The sequence below is a fragment of the Lolium perenne genome, chromosome 3, assembly GCF_019359855.2.
Source record: "Lolium perenne isolate Kyuss_39 chromosome 3, Kyuss_2.0, whole genome shotgun sequence".
Lineage (NCBI taxonomy): Eukaryota > Viridiplantae > Streptophyta > Magnoliopsida > Poales > Poaceae > Lolium > Lolium perenne.
In genome coordinates this window covers 30,520,267-30,545,662 of record NC_067246.2, presented here as the reverse complement: position 1 = coordinate 30,545,662, position 25,396 = coordinate 30,520,267, and the positions used below count along the sequence as shown (strand labels likewise).

The 25,396-nt window shown below is 49.7% G+C and overlaps 2 protein-coding genes and 1 long non-coding RNA gene across 3 annotated transcripts in view; 1 reads left to right on the top strand and 2 right to left on the bottom strand.

Moving 5' to 3' along the window:
- Window positions 1-7,484: 7,484 nt before the first annotated feature.
- LOC139837498 (uncharacterized) lies at window positions 7,485-8,749 on the bottom strand. Its single transcript, XR_011753981.1, has 3 exons — window positions 8,539-8,749; window positions 7,813-7,958; window positions 7,485-7,632 (listed from the first exon to the last, which is right to left on the bottom strand). It is a non-coding gene; the product is annotated as an uncharacterized lncRNA (long non-coding RNA).
- Window positions 8,750-13,241: 4,492 nt separating this feature from the next.
- Window positions 13,242-15,341, top strand: LOC127339112 (BTB/POZ and MATH domain-containing protein 6-like). Its single transcript, XM_071827132.1, is given in 5 exon segments — window positions 13,242-13,349; window positions 13,459-13,851; window positions 13,853-15,062; window positions 15,099-15,217; window positions 15,219-15,341. Coding segments are annotated over 5 exon segments (1,953 nt in total).
- A 1,745-nt stretch (window positions 15,342-17,086) lies between these two features.
- LOC127340854 (uncharacterized) overlaps window positions 17,087-25,396 on the bottom strand; it is a 177,443-nt gene continuing 169,133 nt past the window's right edge. The window contains exon 4 of the transcript XR_011754714.1: window positions 17,087-17,105. The gene's annotated coding sequence lies outside the window, so the exon portion shown is untranslated. The remainder of the gene's footprint in view (window positions 17,106-25,396) is intronic.

Genomic DNA, 25,396 nt, shown 5'->3' with positions numbered 1-25,396 from the left:
ACAGGAAAAAAAAGAGCAACACATGGAGGAGGTGGTGAAGAGAGACCTCAACAATGGTGGCAATTAAATTCTAAACATGATTATCGAGTGCAAGAAGAAACAAACTTAAAAGATATCATAGATATGCAACTTTACTAATCTGGCAAATTACAGTTGGAGAAATTATAGTGGAAACTCATTGACGATCATATGTTGTTCTAGCCATTTCATATAAGAGTTGTAACCGACAGTGCTGACAAAATTCAGAGCCCAAAAGCGAGTTGTCCAAGAAAGAGAGGATTGCATCAAGCGGCTATTCAGTTTTATTCATTCATTCATAACCATGAGGGCATTGTTATCACCAGATTTTGGACAAATCCAGAGGTGGGCCGTAAGAGAGATGGGCTTAGAGGACTACACGTGGAAGATCTCTGAAGCGGCCTTGCACGGAGAATTTGGGCTAGTTTGCCCGTGTATCTTTAATTGTAGTAGGTTATATCTTAGATCAAGATTTAGAGTTTGTATCGCACACGGTGGGATATTCCCACGTTAGAAAGTCCGCTGGACTATAAATATGTATCTAGGGTTTATGGAATAAATAACAACACAACGTTCACCCCAAAAACAAACCAATCTCGGCGCATCGCCAACTCCTTCGACTTGAGGGTTTCAATCAGGTAAGCGACATGCTGCCTAGATCGCATCTTGCGATCTAGGCAGCACAAGCTCCACGTTGTTCATGCGTTGCGCGTACTGAAGCGTCTTTGATGGCGCGCAACGTAGTTATCATAGATGTGTTAGGGTTAGCATAGCTCTTCGTATAAACATGCTTACGTAGTGCAACCCTTGCATGTCTAGCCGCCCTCACGCCTATCTCAGGCGTGGGGGCGGCACCCTGCTTGTTCATCATCTAGTAGATCTGATCCGTTACGATTGCTCCTTGTTATGCAAGGATTAGTTTAATATCTGCAATAGTGAGGCCTGACAAAGGGGGGGAGGATCCAGTGGCATGTAGGGTGGCGTTCGCAAGTCCTAAACAAGATGTTCCGCGGATCAACATCATTGTTGGTTCTTTGGCCTTGTTTAGGATCGGCTTATGAGCACCGTGCGTGGCCGCGAGGCCCAACCTGGAGTAGGATGATCCGATTATGCGGTGAAAACCCTAAATCGTCGTAGATCTCATTAGCTTTATCTTGATCAAGCAGGATCACCAAGTATTCGTGCACCCCGTACGAATCATGGGTGGATCGGCTCTTTGAGCCGATTCACAGGATAACCTGAGAGCCGATCGAGGCTCGTATTTAATGTTTACGTGTATGCCATGCAGGAACTAAGCGAGGCATCCCCATCACCTTCCTGACCAGGTATAGGTCAGGTGGCACGCCCTGCACTTCGCATCGCCGCGTGTGACCAGTAAGAGCATTGCGGGCCGTCGCTCGGAGGGGTCTCAGCCAGCCGCAGCTCTAGGCTCTTCCCGGCTCTACCGTGTTGACAGGCCGCTGCCCGCCGGTGGGTTTTGGCGATCAACACATTACGGCACGCCGGTGGGACGATCGTCTACATCAACCACATCGCCATCTACATCTGAGATGGCGACGGACGGCACGCCAGTCACCTACGAGGAGCTGCCTGCTGAGCTCAAGAAGAAACATGACGAGATCAAGGCCACCCTCGAAGCCGACCTCATCGGCTCTTTTCAGAGAACCCGTACCCATGGCATCAGATGGAAGGGGTTCTCACCACAAGGTGCACTCGATGGGATAGATCTCTGCCCCGTCGGAGGAACGCACCAGGGCCTACGGCAGGAGATCAACTACTTGGTGGCTCACTCGCTACACCGCCACTCGAAAACTTGGTCAACGTGTTGGAGCGTCTCGCTCTGCGCGTGATCCGAGAGATCATGAGCCACCGGTACTCGCCGTCGGGACCAGCTCTCGGGACGCACCAAGGAGAGTTGCCACTCTCCGGTCCCGTCCACCGCTGCCATATGCGTTGGCAGCACCACCTGAAAGTGCCGGCTACCGGCATTCGTCGTCTACAAGATCGGTGGTGACCCTAGTGACTACCAGTTCTTGGCTGAGGCGCCTAAGGAGATCCCTCAAGGATACGCGTGCACGTATGTGCCAGATTGTGGCAACTGGGCACTCTCAAACCAGGCCACAACGTCAAGGACTCCGGCGCAGACGGGAGGGACGTCGGCGACGAGCTTGAGAAGCGAGACGTGGCTAACTAAGTACGCCACCCCGACGAAACTCCGAGCCCAGCTCCTGCAGGTTGGCTCGAGCTGGAAAAGCAAACATGGTTGGCTAAGTACGCCACCCCGGCGCATCTTCCGAGGGCATCTCCTGCAGCCAGCACGGCGGATCCGATCAGGCCCCTACGGAGAGACCAGTTCGGCAGTATGCCGAACCGGAGGGCAAGCGGCTATGCTCCGCCGTCCCCCGACGAGTACGAGATGATCCCGCTGCCACCTAAATATCGGCTCCACGACTTCTCCAAATTCGGTGGATCGGATGGCTCCAGCTCCATCGAGCACATCGGCCGATATTTGGCGCAACTAGGACCGGCTTCGGTGTCGGATCAGCTACGTGTGAGGCTCTTTTCACGGTCCCTCACGGGATCGGCTTTTGGATGGTATACCTCTTTGCCGGCAAACTCCATCCGATCTTGGAAGCAATTGGAAGAACAGTTCCATATGCAATATCATTCGAAGCTTCCGAGTCTAGCATTGCCGATCTAGCACAACTACGTCGAAGCGCGGAGAAACGGTGACAGAGTACATCCAGCGCTTCAGAATCTTAGGAACCGATGTTATTCGGTTCGTATAAGCTGAAAAGGAAGCGATCGAGTTGGCGTAGCTGGCCTTGCAACACAGCTCAAGGACATGGCCTCCCAAGCAGATTATCCCTCGGCGGCGCACATGGTTCAGAAACTATCGGCATATGAACAGCGCCACCCGGACACTGTACCAAGACAAGTTCAAGCGTGCGATAGTCATGGTCGATACGAGAGGAAGGTGAAGTGCTGCGGGAGACCAAGAAGTAGCAAGTGGCTGAATGGACTCGGGGAGGAACCCCTGTGTCCTGCAAATGGGTAAAGCCACCGGGGCCGCCCGAGGGATTTGATTTTGACGTGACCAAAACTGAACAAATCTTCGACCTCCTGCTCAAGGAGAAACAGCTTGACGATTCCCTGAAGGTCTCAAGTTCCCTACGGCGCAAGAGCTAAACGGAAAGCCATACCGCAAGTTCCACAACTCGCTTTCCCATGCCACCAACGACCGCAGGGTGTGGCGTCGGCACATCCAAGCGGCGATAGAGAAGGGGCGTTTAATTTTCAACCAGTGCGCCATGAAGGTAGACACCCAGCCCTTCCCCGCCGTTAACATGGTAGAAGTCATCTACCCTGAGGGTTGCCAGTCAGGTCCCACGTTCAGCATCAACATGGTAGGACCTGGGAACTACTCTGGCAAAGATGGAGATGAGGGCAGCTGCTCTCATAGCAAGAATACGAGAGGCCGCTCCACGCGATCGGCTCCATCATGATGGCAAGCGCTACGTTACGAGAGGGAGAAGTGAAGAACATAAGATATCAACGACCTCTCTCCGATCACCTCCTCAACAAATATGTGAGACAAGTATGACCAACGCAGACGGTCCAACTATGATGATGAAGAAGATCGTCCGGCTAGAGAAGCCGAGAAGACATCGTCGGCGGGATCGCGATGAGGAGGAGCACGAGCGCCGTGCCACGGACACATCAAGGGAGCAAGATGACAACGCCGGACACGGGACTGCCCTTTCTTCGGACAACCGCTGGGATTCGGGAATGAGCCGATTGCCCACAATCGGCAATTGCCCGTAATGCAACAAGAAGAAGAAGGAGGCAGCCAACGTGTCTGTGTTTGAGCGCTTAGGGCCTCTCCCACCACCAAGCAAACGTGCTGAGTCACTTCGTTGGGCAAATTTTGAGGATTCCGAAGACGAAGGACTTGAAGAAGAAGAAGACAGGTGCCACCGTCCGAGGTGGTGCCCTGACGGACTCAGCCGTTCACAAAAACGCAGGGTTCAGCGGTTGCGCGGCCTGGAGGAAGCCGAAAGGTTATACCTGCATACGCTAAGGAAGGCACGGCCTGATCTGGCCGCAAAGGTTCAGCGAGCCCTGGATGAAGAGGGTCGTCCACGAAGAATGGAGTGGCGTCCCAAGCAAAAGAAAGCCGATGATGAAACATCGGCTGGCACAAACATGGTGCTTCTCTTGCCGACGGAGCTTAGTGTTCCACGATTATACGATGCACTTAAGGTGGACGACAGCAGGCGCGTCAAGTCAGAGGTTGGGTTGGTTTTATCCAGCCTAACCGAGTAGCAAGATTAAACCAATGAGCAAACCGTGCGAGGCTGATCCTTGTGATCGGCCCCAAAAGTTTATGGAGGGACATTACAAAACCTTCATCGAACGAGCAAGGTGGAGGCCGATTCCAGCAATCGGCCAAAATTATCTTCTGCACATATTCTGTTTGTGGTCAGCAACGATCTACTGGGCAGTGGCCACGTCGGCAGATGAAAGTCAGCATAAGTCTTTGCGAAGCCGACGTGCAAATACGGTGCACGACTAACCAAGAAAGCCGATATCTGCAGTCATTCAGCAGATTCGGCTCGGGGGGCATATAGTCAGATGAACATATGCAGATAAACATGTGCAGACATGCGTGCAGTGGAACATTGGGGGCCGGTTAAGGAAAAATCGGCCAAACAAAAACAAATTTCGCAAGAAGCAAAGCCGATGCGCAGCCATCGACTTTAGTACAGTTACGCAAGATCACGACCTACTGACTATGTACTCAAGGTTTGCATCAACGTCGACGTTCAGTAGAAGAAAGATGGTCAGCGACCTGTGCATCCTTGCCGGTGTTCTTGCCTTAATTAAGGCTCGGGGGGCAGCTCACCCTGAAGGTTCTCTGCTCTGGAGAGCCGATTTTGCTGAAATCGGCTGGTTCCGCATCATGACTTGGAAACCAATGGCGACACATTTGGTCAGTCCACTGATATGTTCGCCTTGATAAAGGCTCGGGGGGGCAACTGATGGCGCAGAGTTTGCCGTTCTTAAGAAGCCGATTGAGATTTCATCAGGCTGAAAACCCAGTGGTATCGACTTCAGGATCAAGTCGTTTTCGGCAGCAATTCTGGGGCTCTCGTGAGAACGACGATTTGCATAGTTGTCCGCCAGAGCTCAAAGGGGTGGGGCATTGAGATACTGGTGCGTTGTTATCGGCTCGTTGGGCATTGGCTAAGTGACGAGCGGCAGGGTCAGCGGAAGAGGGAATCGGCTCGATTAAACTCCGAAGAAATCGGCAAACTCAAATTGGGGAAAAGTTCTTCATTGATAAACCAGATTTCTTACATAGAAGAGCTGATTGCTCTCAAAAGGGAGTACTAAGGGGATACATTGCCCCGTCTACTGTTGCTGATCCTATTCTAGAGGACCTATTCTACGGGCCGTCACTGCCCTCGTCGTCGCCATCGTCAGCGCTGTCGGCGCTGCTCCCGGCGAGCTCGTCGTCGCTGCTGTAGCGGCCGCCGGCAGGACCTTCGTTGTCCTCGTCCTCCACGTCGTCGTCGTCGTCGTCGCTATCATAATCACTGAGATTCCCTGGCCAGGGGCAATGGCGCTTGGCCGGCGGCTCGTCGGAGAGGCTGTCGTCGTCGTCCTCCTCTTCCTCTTCCTCTTCCTTCACCTCGGAGGAGGTAAAGTCATCCCAGGAGAAGCGATCGTCATCGCTCTCCTCTTCCGATTCCCCGTTGGCGAGGAAGCGGAGGTCGCTCTCCCCGTCCGTCGAGGATTGGTCGTCCTCGGACCAGATGGAGAAGTCATGGTCTGACTCCTCCCCGGCCTCAATGGCGCGGCGGATGTTGGCCGCATGGACTTCTTGTGGGCTCAGTGCTGGCATCGGCTCGGGAGAAGAGGACTCGAAGGAAAGTCCCGACGAGGCAGAGGAAGAAGAGGACATGGTGCGCAGAAGGGTTTTTTGGAGTGCCGATGGCTGGAACAGAGGAAGGGGATAAAGATGACTATTCAGTCGGCACGGTTAAATAATGAGAAACCTGGTGGGAATTACTGCCATCACAGTTTCCGAAGGGGTAATGTCAGAGCTGTCAAATTTTGCAGAGAAGCTGAAAGGACAGGGCATAATGATGACGGAGGCTGCAAATGGCTCTGTTCTGCCACGACATGACCCGACGGAGGAACGCTTAATGATTTTGGAAAAATTATTTCCAAAACCAGGGGGGCATGTGTTATCACCAGATTTTGGACAAATCCAGAGGTGGGCCGTAAGAGAGATGGGCTTAGAGGACTACACGTGGAAGATCTCTGAAGCGGCCTTGCACGGAGAATTTGGGCTAGTTTGCCCGTGTATCTTTAATTGTAGTAGGTTATATCTTAGATCAAGATTTAGAGTTTGTATCGCACACGGTGGGATATTCCCACGTTAGAAAGTCCGCTGGACTATAAATATGTATCTAGGGTTTATGGAATAAATAACAACACAACGTTCACCCCAAAAACAAACCAATCTCGGCGCATCGCCAACTCCTTCGACTTGAGGGTTTCAATCAGGTAAGCGACATGCTGCCTAGATCGCATCTTGCGATCTAGGCAGCACAAGCTCCACGTTGTTCATGCGTTGCGCGTACTGAAGCGTCTTTGATGGCGCGCAACGTAGTTATCATAGATGTGTTAGGGTTAGCATAGCTCTTCGTATAAACATGCTTACGTAGTGCAACCCTTGCATGTCTAGCCGCCCTCACGCCTATCTCAGGCGTGGGGGCGGCACCCTGCTTGTTCATCATCTAGTAGATCTGATCCGTTACGATTGCTCCTTGTTATGCAAGGATTAGTTTAATATCTGCAATAGTTAGGCCTTACAAAGGGGGGGAGGATCCAGTGGCATGTAGGGTGGCGTTCGCAAGTCCTAAACAGGATGTTCCGCGGATCAACATCATTGTTGGTTCTTTGGCCTTGTTTAGGATCGGCTTATGAGCACCGTGCGTGGCCGCGAGGCCCAACCTGGAGTAGGATGATCCGATTATGCGGTGAAAACCCTAAATCGTCGTAGATCTCATTAGCTTTATCTTGATCAAGCAGGATCACCAAGTATTCGTGCACCCCGTACGAATCATGGGTTCACAGGATAACCTGAGAGCCGATCGAGGCTCGTATTTAATGTTTACGTGTATGCCATGCAGGAACTAAGCGAGGCATCCCCATCACCTTCCTGACCAGGTATAGGTCAGGTGGCACGCCCTTGCACTTCGCATCGCCGCGTGTGACCAGAAGAGCATTGCGGGCCGTCGCTCGGAGGGGTCTCAGCCAGCCGCAGCTCTAGGCTCTTCCCGGCTCTACCGTGTTGACAGGCCGCTGCCCGCCGGTGGGTTTTGGCGATCAACAGGCATGCAACAGATTCAGTTAAACCCAAACAAGCATGGCAGCGTGCACTGAACCTACACAAAGAATGGACGGTTGGTGGCGGCGGTAACCTCCTGGTAGGTGAGATGCTATTGATGAAGACCTCATAGCTGATTGGCGGCCACCGTAGAGACTTCCTCTTGCAACGCCATTGAGTCTCTCCTTCTCATCCTCTGATATGATTTGAACCTGGAAAAATGTACAGCAAGTTATGGGCTCCATCCAATGCATAATTAAGCGCAAACCAAGGAAAGAAAATCTGACGTAGATACGCATCCAAACATAGCATGCTTTGCAGCAGGTGCGGAATTAGCCAGGTAAAAGAAACGAATTTTAGTAGTAATAATGTATGAAGGAGTGAGGTCTCACCAGCTGCAAGTCATTGGCAACAGCAGCCCATCGGAGTTGTGCCAGGTCGGATCAGTGAGCACAGGCAAGAGCTTCAGGAGGCCTTCAACGCGGATGGTGTAGGCAACAAGCAGCAGTTCAGCATCCTTGTCACGACAACGGCGCACCTGCCCAATGTGAGCAATGAGAGTAATCAGTGGAAGGCAGCATGTGTTACCATGTGAGCAAGAATTTGTGGCCAATAAAGTGCAACAGTGAAGGACAGAGCATATATCCATGGCAGGCAGAGCATGAACATAAAAATACTAGGAAACTAATAGCATATCAATAGAAATCAGACGGTAGCAATATAAATCACAGAATATCACAGTTAAACTAGAGCCACAAAGGAAATCATAGCATACCAATCAGATCGTTTAATTAATAAAGCCAAATGATATTCTGGTCATCTTTTTCTTAAGACTAAAATGAGTAAAGAAAAATAAGCAAGCCCTCCATAATACCTAGTACTAATCAAACCATCGGGACTAACTATAAGACATCAACACACTATGCGCACAACAGATTATACATTTAAGAACAAAAGCAGAACAATTATATATAAGCATGCAGAAAAATAGGAGCCTGAAAGCACAAGTGGAGTTTTGGAAGGAAAAAAGAGCGCATTATGGAACTCTTCATTGGCAAGACTCATACGGTTGAACCCAAATACGCGGCAACATAGGATTTGTTTGTGGCAGTGGCTACCTCCTCGTCGGTGAGTTTCTCTTTCCGGAGACCAAGTCAATAGATGCCGTCGATCATCAGCGACTGTAGCACCTCCCCGCGGCACTTGCAGATGTCACCGATGAAGTCAGCCTCCTCCTCACCTGGCTGGCCGCCACCTCCTGGTATGGTTCCATAAGCAGCAGCTTGGTGCCCAAATATGATTTGAACCTGAAAACGATACAACATTCAGCATTGTCGATTCATAAGCAGCAGCAGCAGAAAAAGAAATCAAGCAGCATCCACTGCGTATGCAGAGATGCCATTCATTAACAAGCAGCATCAGAAATAAACGAACAACACCCACTGTCTGGTGTCTTGATACAGACATTCAAATCAATGAATCATACAAACTTTTGAATGATTCACAAGCAGCACCAGAAGTGAGCACGTTGAAGTCCTACACACGCACTGCCACCTATTCACACGCAAGAGATTCCGTTCCAAATCGTGCATATTGCAACATGTGAAAAGTGACGAATTTTTGCAAGAATTGTTGGAGTAGTTGGGAAGAGGGACCTCGCTCACGGGGGGGTAGCAGCAGCATGTTTGTCGGGGCGTTGCCGCTGTCCTCCTGGCGCGTGGCCCTCTTCGTAGTAGTCCTTGGCCTTCCACGGTGGCCAACATGATCTCGGTTGCCGGAGTTGGGGCGGTGATAGGATTTGGCCGCGGCGGGTCTAGGGTTTGAGCGGGGTGGCAAAAAAGAGGATTCAGGTGCGCCACGCGCATGGAGCTGAGAAATCCATTGCGGTCTGCGCGTTAAGATCGCCACCGAACCGCCTCACCCCGTCCTACGGCCGTGTCGCCGCCATGGACCCAAAGGTCGAAACTTGAGCTCTGTAGAGCCGGAGGCTAGGGTTTGAGGTGGTGATGCGGCCTGGCTATTCCTCGCGGAGGATTCGAGAGAGGAGGATGAGGGAGTGTCGGGATGGTGGCCAGCAAGGCAGGGGGGCTGGCCGGAGTTGGCCGGGATCTGCCGTAGATGGAGCAGGAGGAATGGGGAACGGGAGGAGAGAGGATGCGGCGATGGGAGGGGATTTTGGGTGTTGGGTGGTTCAGGCTCCAATTTCAGTTTGGGCCAAAATATTACCGCGCGACACGGACCATAAAATTTGGCTCAAAACTCGAATTTCCTTGGCGGGCTAGTTCGGTGGGTTTCCAAATTTGGTTTCGCATACGATTTACTCACGTACAGGCGTACAGCTAGAGCTATGAGCTCACATATACCGTAACAAGCAACGGATGCACAAGTTAGAGCATCTCCACCGGTGGCCCCGATGGCGTCCCCGATAGCATTTTGGGGGACAGGAGAGAAAATGGGCTCACACCGGTGCGCCCCATACGGCGCCTGTTGTTTTTCGAGCGCAATAGAAGCGCCGGCAACCCTGTGCCAGCCCATGGCCAAGGCCGCGAATCGGGAGCGCCGGCAGCTCGTGGAACGACGGTTTTTGCGGGTGGGGCGCCTTGTCAGCGAGAGTACGCGGGAGTTCGCATCGGAAACGACGCGGGGAGGTTGGTCATCGGCATTAATGGCCTCCCGCGCGGAAACCCAAACGGCGAGGGCGGTGACTGGCCACGCGGCGTCCACCTACCTTACCCACGCGGGCCCTCGCTAGGGAAAGGCGGAGCCTGGTGACGCCGGAGGAGAGGAGCTTGCCGGACAACGCTCTCGACAGCCCGGCCTGGGCACGGCGTTTCGAAGACGAGCGCGCCGTCGACCTCGCGTGGATGGCCAACCGCTTGAGCGGCCGCTTCAACACCGTCAGCCGCCGTGCCTGGTGGTACTACCGCGACATCGACAACACGCTCCGCCAGTACGGCTTCCGTCCGCGGCGACAGGCAACAGGACCCGATGTACTTCCCGCAGGCGGTGGGCACGGCGCCAGCGCCGACCCTGCAGAGGGCGCCGGAAAGGACCACGACGTCCGGAAGCTCGCGCACCGGATCGTCGGCTGCCGTCGCGCGCACGCCCTCGGCTGCGCCCGCGCCTCCTTCTGGAGGCGTCGTCATCCGCGACGAGGCGAGGCGCGCGTCCTCTGCTCCGGCCCATCGGACGACGGGGTCGGGCCGCCGCTCCCGTGTCAAGGAGGAGGACGCCGCGGCCTCGCCACCACTTCCGCCGGCGAAGAAGAAATGGGGGAGAAGGAGGCCGAGGCGCAGGCGGCCCTCCGTGGCGACGAAAACGACGAGGAGTTCCCCGCCCTACAGTTCATAGTTAGCCGCTCCGTCGACGAAGACTACCGGCATATTTCGCTGGACCCGCGGCAGGCGGCGGTGTGATCCGCCAGGGACCACGGCGCAACTACGTTAACCTCGCCAGACCATCGGAGCTGCCGGCGCTAAAGGAGGAGAAGGCCAACGAGGAGGAGGACGACAAGGCCGACAGCTGGTCCTTCGGGTCATCCGGCGGCAGACGGCGACGACCTGGACTTCAGCGCCTTTGACTCCCAGCGTCGCTAGATGTTTTTTTTAGTTTGAATTCGCGTTAAATTTGTACAAATTTCGTTCGAACTTCGTACGAATATCGTTTTCAAAATTTGAATTTGACTTTCTAAATCTATCGGGGCCGCCGGTTTGGAGGCGCCGATGTGGGAGCAGCATCCGCAAATAGAGGATGCTCTGCCGACACCCCCCATACGGCAGTGCCAGCGTCCGTGTCGGTGCCTATTTGGGGAACGCCGGTGGAAATGCTCTTAGCTCACGAGACTATTCACAGGCTTGATGTTCTAGCTAGCTCCACATGCAAGACGCATCTGCCACATTTGAGCGTGCACCTACCTATCACAATTTATAAGTGGACATGGGCTACACTGCAATATGGCAATGCTTGCACTCGTGTCATGTATGTTATGCACACCGTTGAACTTTTTCATGTTGTTGGAGATATCTCTCAACTTAGGTAGACCGACTCGGAAAGGTCTCTTGAACAAATTCCATCGAGGTGCAGCAAATCATGCGATGATGACTCAGGTTCTTGTGTAGGCGTAAACACCTCGAGTGAAGCAGCAGTTGTCTAACGATGGCGGGGGACCTACAGAGACGAGATCAACTACGCTAACTTTTCGTCGAAATTAGTGGTTTTATATGGCTCTACTTTTTTTCCTAGTGATAGAATGTGGCATGGTAACAATACCAGTTGAAAAGGGGTCCATGCAAGAGGCAAGGAATTCCGACTATTCTTCGAGCAATTTCAGGCGGAACCATGTTATGTGTGCCTCCCCCTCGGCTCTTCCGAATCATGGTTTAGAGAGTCCCCCTCCTCCTGTCGGTGCTTGTCCCTTTTTAAATTAGTTTGGTTCTCGTCGGATCTCGGTGATGAGTTGTTCCTGCGTCGAGCTTCAGCGGCCGGAGGTCCATGTATCTTATCTCCGCAAATAATTAAGGCCAATTTTGTGGTCTTCGGCGACCTCCTCATCGGTGCCGGTGTTGAGCGTGGAGTCGAGGGGAAGGAGTAGGGGAGCTCGGTTGTGTGCAAATATGGAGGTGGCAGGGGATGTGCTCCCTTCGTGGTTGTATGGCGTAGCAGCAGCGGTGCCCGTGGAGGGTATCTATCACTCTCACATGGAGGAAGGAGACGGAGCTCGCCTTGGAGGTGAAATCCCGAAATAAAAAAAAGCATAGTCGTCGTTTCAAAAGTGGCCTCCAAGCTGTCCTTGTTCTCCCGGCCGGCCTTGGTGGCAAGGGGGGATGCGGGACTGGTCATTGGAGATGGTTGTGAGAGGTAAGAGGTTGTTCTCTATCCGGCGGCTTTGAAGCGACAGCCAACGCTATGTACGGTCATAGGTTTGCCGCCGCCAAAACGGCTTAGGTACGTTATGGAAGAGTGTGGTACGTACTCACCAACTAACCTTAAGTACTCACCAACTAATACTCAGTACGTGTGGAATTACTTGTCTTAGATTTATGTAGGCACGCATGTATATATGTAGATATATATGTGAATAATATGGATAAATCAGTGACATGCAATTAATTAATTGATCGGGTAGAGTAGTATTGGCTATGCGTGCACATCTTTTGCCCTAGGTGGAATCTAATCACGTGAAGATTATTAGAGAATTGACTTGGTATAAAGGCGGTTTGGAGGAAAACTTGGTACATTTGATTTGAAAACGTATGGCTAGCTCAAGAAGAAGGAAATTATCGATCTCTCCCGGCCGATTGAGGTGAGCGAGCGAGGGAATATATATCGATGGACACTCCCGACATGCACTCGCGCAGAAGGCGGATCGATTAGATGTTGACCAGGTGTGTAATTAAATCCAGGCGGATGGATTAGAAGAAGAGGAGGAGGAAACCAAGTGATCGATGCCATGCAGACACGTTGGTTGAGCTGGCGCGCGTGAGAAATACTACGGCAGGATTTAATTTGTCGGTCGCTTAATTAATTTGGTTGAACGAGTAAATTGAGCTGGATTTGTCGTCATAAATTGAGGTGGATTTGTCGTCTCATCGCGACAAACAAATTAAACGATGGAGGATCGCTTAATTTGGTAGTACGTCCCGGCCGGCCGGCCGGATGCGCGAGAAGCAGCTCACGTGCGGACTCCTCCGATCGATTAAAACAGTCCGTACTGGACCAGGTGAACTTGGCTGCCAACGCAACTCAACGCGCGCGTGAAAGATATATTCACAATTAATGCGGCCGGGCCTCGTCGGAAGCAATCAAAGGGGAGCGAGAGGAAATGGCCCCACTAGGGCACGCCGATGGATGTGCATCGTTTGCGAGCCAGCCTGGCTGGATCGATGGCCCACGGCTGGATGCCAGGCGAACCTACGTGACGGACTTGGACGTACTCCACCAAGTACCAACTACGCGACGCGACGCGCACCTGCTCCGCGCGCGTGGGTGCACAAACCTCAGCGCGACGGGCAGCTGCTACAACTCCACGGGCATCGCAGGCGTTGGGAAGGAAAGCCATCTGGTCCGATCCGACGACGGGGCAGACCGGCAGCAGGAGCTGGAAGTTGTCGGTACCGGACGAGTTCCGTGGCAATGAGAGCCGCTACGTGCAGGACGACCGGCTCACCATCCTCTGCACTGTCGAGGTCCTCCAGGAGGAGCACGACGACTATTCCTTCCGTGGGAGCCGGTACGTGGATCAAAAGTTCTCAGAGTCCGAGAGGAGGAGGAGCACGCATGCATGTTGCCCGACGGATCATGGCGAAATGAGAGAGAGCACCACGCGCCGTGTCAGGGTCGACGACATGCGCGCGTCCACCTTCAGGGCCATGATCCGCTTCATCTACACCGACGAGCTGCCCATCAAAGCAATCACAAACGATGCAACGAACCCAGCGTGCTTGCAAATTAGACAAGTGTGCAGCAAAGCGCCGCGTGGCCATGGCGTGCGACCTGCTCGCGGCCGCAGATCGCTACGACCTGGAGAAGCTCCGGCTCATGTGTGAAGAGGTACTGTATGAAAGCATGGATGCCGCTTCTGTCATGCCGACTCTGTTGGTGGCGCATGGCCGGTACAACTGTCGACAACTCGAGGCCTCTTGCATCGATTACCTGGCGTCCGATGCCGACGTGTACGCCTCCGTCAGAGCAACAGATGAGTACAGGAAGCTAGAAGAGAGCTGCAACTCCTTGGTAGTAGAGGTCATGGACAAAGTCTCCACACAAAGATTAGCCGACAGCTCCTCCTCCTTCGACACCGCCAGAAACCCCACACGGGCAAAGAAGATGAGTGTTTCGACGTATGATGCGTCCAAGGTGGTCAGCGGCACACATGAGATGAGGATTCCCAACTTTGGTGCTCTTTATCGAAAAAAAAGAAGGACCTATGGTGTTGGTAGAGAAATGCAGTCCAACACTTTCGAGATCGATGGTTATGACTGGAAGCTGGTGGTAGACCCTGCCGGGAAGAATCCGGAAAATGAAGAGTGTGTCTATGTGGCCGCTGAGTTGTTAACTGATCCAGGAACTGCTGGTGTCAGGGCGTCGGTATGTTTCCGGATGGATAGCCCTAATGGGCAAGATGAGCCAACCGAAGAAGACTATAAGCAACACATATTTACAAGGTACGCACAGTCACATGGGAATGATATCATCGCCACCAAGGACGCAGAGCAGCATTTCCTAGCGCATGATGGCTCTCTAACCATACGATGCAGCATCATAGTCACCAACAACTCTTGCGTTGCTACTGGCACCCCCACAGCTTGTGGTGTCGGAGCGCCGCCGCCCAGCATTGCTCGGCACCTCAAGGAGCTACTAGCCAACGAGAAGGGGTCGGATGTGACATTCCTTGTCGAAAACAGAGAGATTCGAGCGCACAAGCTCCTCATTGCTGTGAGGTCTCCCGTCCTATACGAGATGGGGGTGGCCAACAAGGCACACCACTTTGTACCGGTCGCCGATATGAAGGCTGCGGTCTTTGAGGCCATGCTGCACTTCATCTACACCGGTGAGCTGCCACCTATGGAACACTTAGCCCTTGCCACCAGTAGTGGCACCAAGGATATATCCTTTGCTATGAAAGAAATAACCCTTGCTAGTAGTTTTTTGGTGGACGGTGGCTTGTTGATTGTCGGAGACATAATGGCTGCGGCATGCAGGTTCAGTCTTGACAAGATGAAGGCCAAGTGCGAGACCTTGCTAGCGGGGTCCATCAAGAAAGAGAACGCAGAGAGCATGCTCACGCTGGCACGCCGGCCACAGCTGCTCAAAGCTCGAGGATTACTGCGCCCAGTTTCTCTTATCGGGATATGTGACTCATTACAGAGAACGGGCTGAACACGATATGCTAGAAAGGATTCGCTCTTCTTTTTTCATGTGAAAGAAATTCTGGGCCGTAAACAATGTCATTTCCTATAAATGATACTTTTGGAGTGGTATTTTTCATGTTACGGTCTCAGAACCACTATCACTTAGATAGTGAAATATGTCATTTTGTTGGATTGTCGTGGCAATGCTCTTGTCCTTCTAGTGATGAAGCTGGTAAAAAATGAGTTTGGCTACCGCGCATAGCTACAAATTCACGTAAGAGGTAGCTTTTTGTGTGTGAAAGTATCGCATTACCCCAGTTTTTACTATATACTCTGCATGTACTATTTTCTATTGTATTTTCATAGATATTCACCAGTTCGAGAGGACTGTAGGATATATTCATTAGTTTTGTACATTAAAAATAGGTAATTGCCGAGGGTTGCCAATTGTTCATTGTGTGTTTCAATAGGTTGAGTTGGTGACTTGGTGCTACACACTACACTGATGCATCTTCATCATTATTACACAAAATAGCTTATCATCAAGTTGCACACAAATCAGCTCATAAACACGCATAATTTCTCACAAACATTTAAAGTTTATCCACAAACACATAGTTCATTACTCAAATCAACGACAACCGGCACTCCTCTGTTGCCCCCATCATGTGCACCAATTCTCCATGAGATCCTTCTGAAGATCATCACGTGTATATTCTTAGGACCATGGGTCTTGTTGTCGTCGCACCCGCACCAGATGCCCCATCAACTCATAGTGATGCCCGTTCACATTCTGACCACGCTCGCTCTCAATGATCATGGTATGCATGATCAAGCAAGCCCTCATGATGTACCAAATGATCTCTTGCTCCAAAAACTTCGATGGACCTCAAGAAGATGTTTAGATGAAGTGTGATTTTTGGAATGGTAGGGGCATCTAGGCCCTGGGTAGACAAAAATATATAGATGATAATCTTGTACCTTTACAGTTGGACTACATTGGTTTCCAAGAGACAAAAAAGCAGCAGTTTAGCAATACTTATTTGAAGTGTTTGTTAGGTAATAATAATTTTGCCTGGAAGCTCCTTCCTTTCGTTGGCTCTGCAGGTGGAATTTAGTAGGTATTAACCTTGATGTATTTGATGTTTTAGCTTGGGAAATTAAGAATTTCTCTATTAGTATTGTAGCTAGGAATAAAATCTTAGATTTGGTGGTTAGGATCACTACTGTCTATGGCTCCCCTTATGACTTGATCTTATGCTACGCTTATTTGGGTGTATGTCCATTATATTATTCACCCAATGACATAACCTTATTGTTAACATCATCCAATGTTCATGATCTAGAAACCATGATCATCTATTAATCAACAAGCTAGTTTTATGAGAGGCTTACTAGGGACTCTGGTTATTTACACAACACACATGTATTAAGGTTTCCGGTTAATACAATTATAGCATGGGATGTAAACATTTATCATGAACATTAAGACATAATAATAACTAATTTATTATTGCCTCTCGGGCATATCTCCAACAGTCTCTCATGTGAAAGAAATTCTGGGCCGTAAACAATGTCATTTCTTATAAATGATACTTTTGGAGTGGTATTTTTCATGTTACGGTCTCAGAACTACTATTACTTAGATAGTGAAACATGCCATTGTTGGATTGTCGTGGCAATGCTCTGGTCTTTCTAGTGATGTACCTTGCGTACAACCTCTCATCTCATTTATTAAAATCTTACCACGTCAAGTTCAAACCGTCTTATACCTTGCGTACCATCATCTATTTCATCCATCATCCGTGCACATAATAATCGTGTACAGTAGTAAGGCGAAGAACAAACATTAGCTATCCTGATTAAATACAAAGAGCACCATCGCTTGATTAAATACAAAAAAAAATCACGGGCCATCAGCTCTACTTCTAGTGGCGAATGAAAAAGTAAAGTTTTTATTTGGTAGGCTAGCCGCGCCATCGCCAAGCGTCCAAAGTCTTAAGTCGCGAATATTCACGCGAGCGCACGCGCTATGCGGGTGTGTGGTGCAGCCATGTATGTGTCTCTACCATTTTACATGTCACCAAGAGCGCTCCTTATAAGTTGCTCCAAAGGCTCTTCCCTTAGCAAGGTGGGACTAAAGTTTGGTCATGGCCAATGTAGTGCTCATAATTTTGGTATTGGGCTACAGATTTTTCGGTTGGGCCTCTGCATGCACCCGTGCAGTCCATCAACGCATCCTTAAATTTACCTTGTGCATGGGCAGTCTGCTTGTGTCAGCTCTTGGCACATGTGTTGACTTGTCCCCATGTTTACAATGTGTCCTTAGCCTTTTGCAACTTTCCAAATGGCTGCACTTGTGGCACACGTCTAGTCCAGGCAGTAAAAAAAAGCACGTGATCTCTTCTCTCGATCTCCTATATTTTCTCTCGTCTCTGCCTGCCACGAGGCGTTCGAGCTGGGTAAGGGCCGTCTTGCTTGGATGATCAAGGACGAGGAGCTAGGCTCACCTCTTGAAGAGAATCTAGGCCATGGCGGCCTTGCTTGGATGGTCGACGGCGGCATCAATCTGCCCAGATGCACCGGCCAGGTACGGTTGTGCGCGTCCCTCGTCCCTGGCCATGGTTGCTAATCCATCGTTAACATCAGGTGCTAGCTCTATGCATCATGTACTAGCTCGTTGCAAATTTTAATCTAATACAAGATGTATCAGTTCCTACCTCTTTGTAATATTTTGGTGTGCAACGGCTTGTGATGCATCGGCGTGTCCGAGAGGCTTCGTTGACGCCGGCACACGTGTTTATTTGTCCCCATGCTTATAATGTGTCCTTAGCATTTTGCAACTTTTCAAATGGCTGCACTTGTGGCACACGCCTTGAGTTTTAGACTCAGGGTATCCTGGGCCATCTAGCAGCCAAAAGAAAAAGCACGTGATTTGTTCTCTCTCCTATATTTTATCTCGTCTCTAGCTGTCGCGAGGCGCTCGAGCTGGGTGATGGCGGCCTTGCTCGGATGATCAACGGTGAGCAGCTTGAGCTAGGCTCACCTCTTGAAGAGAATCTAGGCGATGGCGGCCTTGCTCGGATGGTCAACGGCGGCGGCGATCTGCCCAGGTGCACCCGGACTGGCCATGGTTTGCTAATCCATAGTTAGCATCAGCTGCTAGCTCTATGCATCATGTATTAGCTCGTTGCAAATTTTGATCGGTACAAGATGTATCAGTTTCTACCTCTTTGTAATATTTTGGTCTATAATGGCTTGTGATTCATCGGCGTATCCGTTGATGAGCTGCTCCAGGCGGCGTCGTTCTCAAGGTCATCGTCTTGCTGTTCTAACTTGCTAGCTGCTGCGTGCTGGGTTGGGCGTGCCTGATTGGTTCCTGGCATTCCTGCACAAGGCCGTGGTAGTGCTTGACAAGCAGCGAGTGAGCTAGCTAGCTTGCTGCATTCTTCCACGAGCGGCGCCCTGCCATGTCCTGTTGAGCTTGCCGTGCGCACTAAATAAATGAGTTGTTGGGCTGGTCATTTCTCTGCCACACCTCTTTAGAGCATCTCCAGCCGCGTCCCCCAAAGCGTTCCCCAAAGGGATTTGGGGCGCGCCGGAAAAAAAAAAGCGTTCCAGCCGCGTCCCCCAAAGCCCTTTTTTGTCCGGCGCGCCCCCATTCGGTGTCCGGCGCCCCGAGCCCGTCCCCGTCCCACAGGGGACGCACCGGGGACGCCGGACACAACGAAAAGCGAGGCGGGGAGTGGCGGGGTCGACTCGTCAGCGGCACAATAAATTTTTAACCTAACCGTCGCCTACCTCGCGACGAAAGTTATTGGCGGTGCGGTTCCCGCAGCGACACAGCGACGGTGCAGCTCCCGCAGCGACGCAGCGACGCGTCCCGTCGCGCCTAGCTCTGCGTGCTGGCGTTAATGCGCGCCACCGCTCCCCGCCTCCCTCCGGCCTATAAAAGGGCCGCATCTCATCGTCCCTCTCACACACAAACCCTAGCGCCTCTCTCTCAAACCCTAGCCGCCACCATCTCAACAAGACTCGACGCTATGTCCGGTAGAGGCGGAGGCCGACCTCGCGGTCGTGGTCGTGGTCGTGGTCGCGGTCGCGGCCGCGGCAGAGCTGAACACTCGTCGTCGCCCTCCATGCCGCCGGCTTCATCATCGTCGGAGATGGACGTGGAGCCGGCCAGCCAGTTCGAGTTCGTCCTCGTCCTCAAGGGCGACCCGCACGGCATCCAGAGGCTGCCAGACTCCTTCGCCGACTACGTCGCCGGCGACGATCGCCCGCGCACGATGCATCTGCGGGAGGCTGCGTGCGGCTACTACCGGTGGATCGTCGACGTGATCTACGACGCGCGCGGCAAGATGTACCTCAACATCGGCTGGGAGAAGTTCGCGCGGCACCACGGCCTCCAAGCCGGCTTCATCCTCCAGTTCTCCTACTTCGGCGACAGGGACATGAGCGTCAAGGTCTTCGACGAGACGCGGTGCCGTCGGGACTACCACGGCGACAGCACCGACGAGGAGGACGACTGAGTGTTCTTTCTTCGCAGCGAACACGTGCACGGAGGTTTCTGGATGTTCGCCTCATCGGTAGAACCAACAAGGGCACCATCCTCCCGCTGGATTTTCCAGTTTAGGTGACTGGGTGTGCCCTCGAGTGTTCTTTCTTAGCAGCGAACACACGAAACCTTCGATGCACGGCCTAGTTAGGTTTAGTTTCTTTGCAAAATTTTATATTTGTGTCCACGACGGTTCAAACTATGTATTAGTTTGTGGAAAACCACGTTCCCAATTATGTTTTCGTGTAAACCACGTTTCAAATTATGTATTAGTTTGTGGAAATTGAAATAAAAAAGCCAAAAAAAATATTTTAAATGTTTGGGGGCGGCGTTTGGGGGACGCGGCTGGGGAGCGACGTCCCCCAAAGGCGGCACGAACGAAACACGTCCCCCAAACGCTCAATCCGGCGCGGTTTGGGGGACGCTTTGGGGGACGCGACTGGAGATGCTCTTATAACCATATATTCGAAGATTGGTGAAATGTTTGGACGCCTATATATCCTAGCACGTACACCTCCACGATAACGGACGACACATAAAATGAGATGGCGCGTGACATAGGTAATAGCTAAATCCTAGCATAAATATGGGCGCAAACAGCATAGCGGCACATACAATTATAGGTAATATATGTTTCTGAGCATAACATAAGGTCCCAGATAAAAAGTATGGCACCGTCTCCCCGATGCGCGCGTATGTCGCTAGCTTTCCAACATGCTCGTGCGTGTCGTCAGCGGAGTCCGGATGAAAAAGAGATTGTGTTTCCACATGATCTACACTCTGGCGGCTCTCTCTCTCTCTCTCTCTCTCTCCCTCTCAAATCGTCGCCCCGGCTGTCCTCCCCGCCGAAACTAGTGAGGCGACAACGCCACAAGGACTTTCTACGGTCTTCCGGCCCAAATGGTGATGTGGCACTATTTTATGCATTCCCGCATGAAATAGAACACACTCACCATTCAAGCTCTTACTCTCTGAGCTTGTATTCATAAAATCATGTTGGCCAGCTTACATCTCGTCGCTAGATTTACAACGGACCCGGGTGCGTTGGTAACGAAGTCCGGACGGAGAAGCTACCGTGTTTCTTCACACGATCTGTGATGGCCGTTCTATCGCTCAAAGTATCACCCCAACTATCCTCCTCGCTGAAACTAGGGCATCGGCTGGGTTTTCTAGGGTTTTCCCGCTAAACCGGCAAGGCGACGCTATTTTATGCTAGTTCCGACACAAATGAAATAGCAGGGATGGATATCCGACATTTTCACTTATTCTGTTGTAGATACCACGTTTATCTTTTAACGAGCCCATAGTTGTCAACAAAGGAGCTCATATGTAAAAGTTGCAGCATTTTATCCTAACTGTACATTGGTCAATCCATGTGATCACACCACAATGATTTTTCCCGCTAATGGAGGGCAACTTTGACAAGATGCATGCAAAAGCTTAACCATTGCCGGAATTTCAGGTGCACATATCCTCATTTGAGCCGCCAGCTCTCACAATTTTTGCAAGAGAAATCAAAATCAAAATTTTAAAGTTTTGCAAAAAAAATGAAAAATACTTCTGTGTGCCTTCCCTGGCAATGGCAATATATGCCTGGTTTTTGGAGAAAAAAAATAGCATGACCATGATATTTTTTTGGACATTCTGATCACACAGCAAATATATGATAACAAGTGACAAAAGCATCACTCTGGTACAGAATTCGACCCACAAGTTTAACCAACGAAGCAAGTTAAAAATAATTAATGTTACAAGAGCACCACACAGCTAGCAGAAAATTTAAGACCACAACACTACAAGAGCACCATCACTTGAATAAACACAAAAAAAACCATCACGGACCATCAACTCTACTTCTCTCTTGCTGCTGGTGCTGTCGCATCAGGGAACCCCTGCAGAAGCACCACAGAAGAAGCATGGCTCCATGTACCGCTGCAGCATCACATCACTAGTCAAAGAAGCTCAGCTCGTCCATCGATTAACTGAACCACAACAGACAAAGAAAGAGTCACATACGCACAAAAAATTACTACTCCACACACAAACAAGATGAACGAGGTGAGGCCAGAGATCAACACAGGTACAAGGAATGTTCAGTAGGTAACAATTACATCATATCGAAGAAATTAAACGGCACGAGACTTTACAAGCCAACACTGCTGTTTGATGCATATATTGTTACTCCATGTACGTGACAACCACTAATCAGTTGTACACCACCTTGATGAACACAAGGTGGAAACAGAAAATAGCAGCAATTTACATTGCTAGTAAGTGGATTCACAATGTACAAGATAACACATACCCAAAGACCATGGTGTCGAGCACGATGGAGCATGGGTTCACTGTAACAAACATATATAATGAAGGAAGAATTCAAGAAGTATGAAATCTTAATAATCAGTTAAGTAACAACAAAGGCAACACTTTAAAAAAGAATTGAGGTTTAGTTTTCATGTTGGAATCCAACTATACCATGTTATTCCAAGATGCAAAAAAAAAAGTATCGATTTTCCAACGCCAGCCCAACCACATGGCAATAAGGCCCTTTCGTTCCAATCATCAAGCTTACAATGTGGAATCAGCCCATAGGCCCAGGCCAGCCAAAGTAACTACTTGGCATGTACAAAATAAAAGACAAGACAAAAATAGAGAGCATCCAGAGACCTTCCAAGGACAAGTAGATAGCACCAAAATTTTCATAACTGATTTAGGGCCACACAAAATCTTAACCAGAAGACAAGACCATGTAAGGAAAGTCAAGCACCTCGCAAAATAGGAGAGACCATCCATTTTTTCCAATATCAAAGACTAGAAAAGAAAATCCATTATTAGCCCATTATGACCTAATAAAGAAATTTATGACTAGTCATTGAGGTACCACCCTTACAAAGATGAAGCGATTTAGCTAAGCATAAGGCAGCAGGGGGCACCTTCCAAGCATAGCCATTCTCGTGCCTGGCATCATCCAAGCTGAGATCATTGTCGGCCCTGAATCCACCACCCCCTTGGGCTATACCGTCATCCTGTGAGTGAAGCATGGATGTCAACTTCTACAAAGGTAGAGAACATGATATCAAGTTCCACAAAGCTACAGAACACGCAAACTTGTAGAAAAAACGACAGTTGGCATCAGGATGATTTAGATGACCATGACATTCATAAACAAAAGTAAACTGACGCTGTACAGCTAATAACTGACGTTAAAACACTTCTACACGGAGCTGCCAAAAGCAAGCCAAAATGACCATGACATTCAGAAAGAAAGTAATTGAGGTTGTACAACTAGAAAATGCTCGAGCATAAGCGAATCAGAAATGGCTTAATGATATCAATTTACTCACAGCACAAGAATGACAATACTGTGTTCTTATCATCTTACAATTAAGCACAAAGCAAGCGATGAAATTAAGCAACCACTCCATAACAGGGTATGAACATATGGATTAGTCATGACTAATCGTTTACCGATCGTTGATGACCATATTCTACAGATACTACAATATACATTAATGAAGCACATTAAAAATGCATCAAGGGGGACTAGGTGGAGACTAACCGGCTGCTGTAGGTGACTACTTGCCTCTTGGCCTCCACCACCCAACAAATCCTTGGGGCCAATATCCTGAAATGGAAGGAGGTGAATTCAGGCAAAATTTTGACAAATTCAAGAAAGAAATGGCTCAGCCATGCATGCCATCACCAATCAGACATGAAAGAATACAGAACAAAGTAGAAGAGCGGAGGAAAGAGCCAAAAAGCAAATAATGGGACAAAAATCAGATCATTCAATTAATAAAGCAAAATCATCCATATATCTTATCATCTTATTCTTATGCCATAAATGAGTCACGAAAAAATAAGCAAGCACTCCATAATACCAATTCGTAATCAAACCATCTCGTCCCAGTTCCCCAACTTCATGCCTTTTTTTCAGCTCCGATATGCATTGAACTTGAAAACAATAGAATTTGTCAAGACTGTCGATGCATAAGCAGCAAAAAATCAGCAGACCCACTGCCTAAGCACACAATGCATGTTCATCCATTCAACACCGTACACATTTCAACAGGAAAAAAGAGCAACACATGGAGGAGGTGGTGAAGAGAGACCTCAACAATGGTGGCAATTAAATTCTAAACATGATTATCGAGTGCAAGAAGAAACAAACTTAAAAGATATCATAGATATGCAACTTTACTAATCTGGCAAATTACAGTTGGAGAAATTATAGTGGAAACTCATTGACGATCATATGTTGTTCTAGCCATTTCATATAAGAGTTGTAACCGACAGTGCTGACAAAATTCAGAGCCCAAAAGCGAGTTGTCCAAGAAAGAGAGGATTGCATCAAGCGGCTATTCAGTTTTATTCATTCATTCATAACCATGAGGGCATGCAACAGATTCAGTTAAACCCAAACAAGCATGGCAGCGTGCACTGAACCTACACAAAGAATGGACGGTTGGTGGCGGCGGTAACCTCCTGGTAGGTGAGATGCTATTGATGAAGACCTCATAGCTGATTGGCGGCCACCGTAGAGACTTCCTCTTGCAACGCCATTGAGTCTCTCCTTCTCATCCTCTGATATGATTTGAACCTGGAAAAATGTACAGCAAGTTATGGGCTCCATCCAATGCATAATTAAGCGCAAACCAAGGAAAGAAAATCTGACGTAGATACGCATCCAAACATAGCATGCTTTGCAGCAGGTGCGGAATTAGCCAGGTAAAAGAAACGAATTTTAGTAGTAATAATGTATGAAGGAGTGAGGTCTCACCAGCTGCAAGTCATTGGCAACAGCAGCCCATCGGAGTTGTGCCAGGTCGGATCAGTGAGCACAGGCAAGAGCTTCAGGAGGCCTTCAACGCGGATGGTGTAGGCAACAAGCAGCAGTTCAGCATCCTTGTCACGACAACGGCGCATAAAAATACTAGAGCATGGCAGGCAGAGCATGAACATAAAAATACTAGGAAACTAATAGCATATCAATAGAAATCAGACGGTAGCAATAAAAATCACAGAATATCACAGTTAAACTAGAGCCACAAAGGAAATCATAGCATACCAATCAGATCGTTTAATTAATAAAGCCAAATGATATTCTGGTCATCTTTTTCTTAAGACTAAAATGAGTAAAGAAAAATAAGCAAGCCCTCCATAATACCTATTACTAATCAAACCATCGGGACTAACTATAAGACATCAACACACTATGCGCACAACAGATTATACATTTAAGAACAAAAGCAGAACAATTATATATAAGCATGCAGAAAAATAGGAGCCTGAAAGCACAAGTGGAGTTTTGGAAGGAAAAAAGAGCGCATTATGGAACTCTTCATTGGCAAGACTCATACGGTTGAACCCAAATACGCGGCAACATATGATTTGTTTGTGGCAGTGGCTACCTCCTCGTCGGTGAGTTTCTCTTTCCGGAGACCAAGTCAATAGATGTCGTCGATCATCAGCGACTGTAGCACCTCCCCGCGGCACTTGCAGATGTCACCGATGAAGTCAGCCTCCTCCTCACCTGGCTGGCCGCCACCTCCTGGTATGGTTCCATAA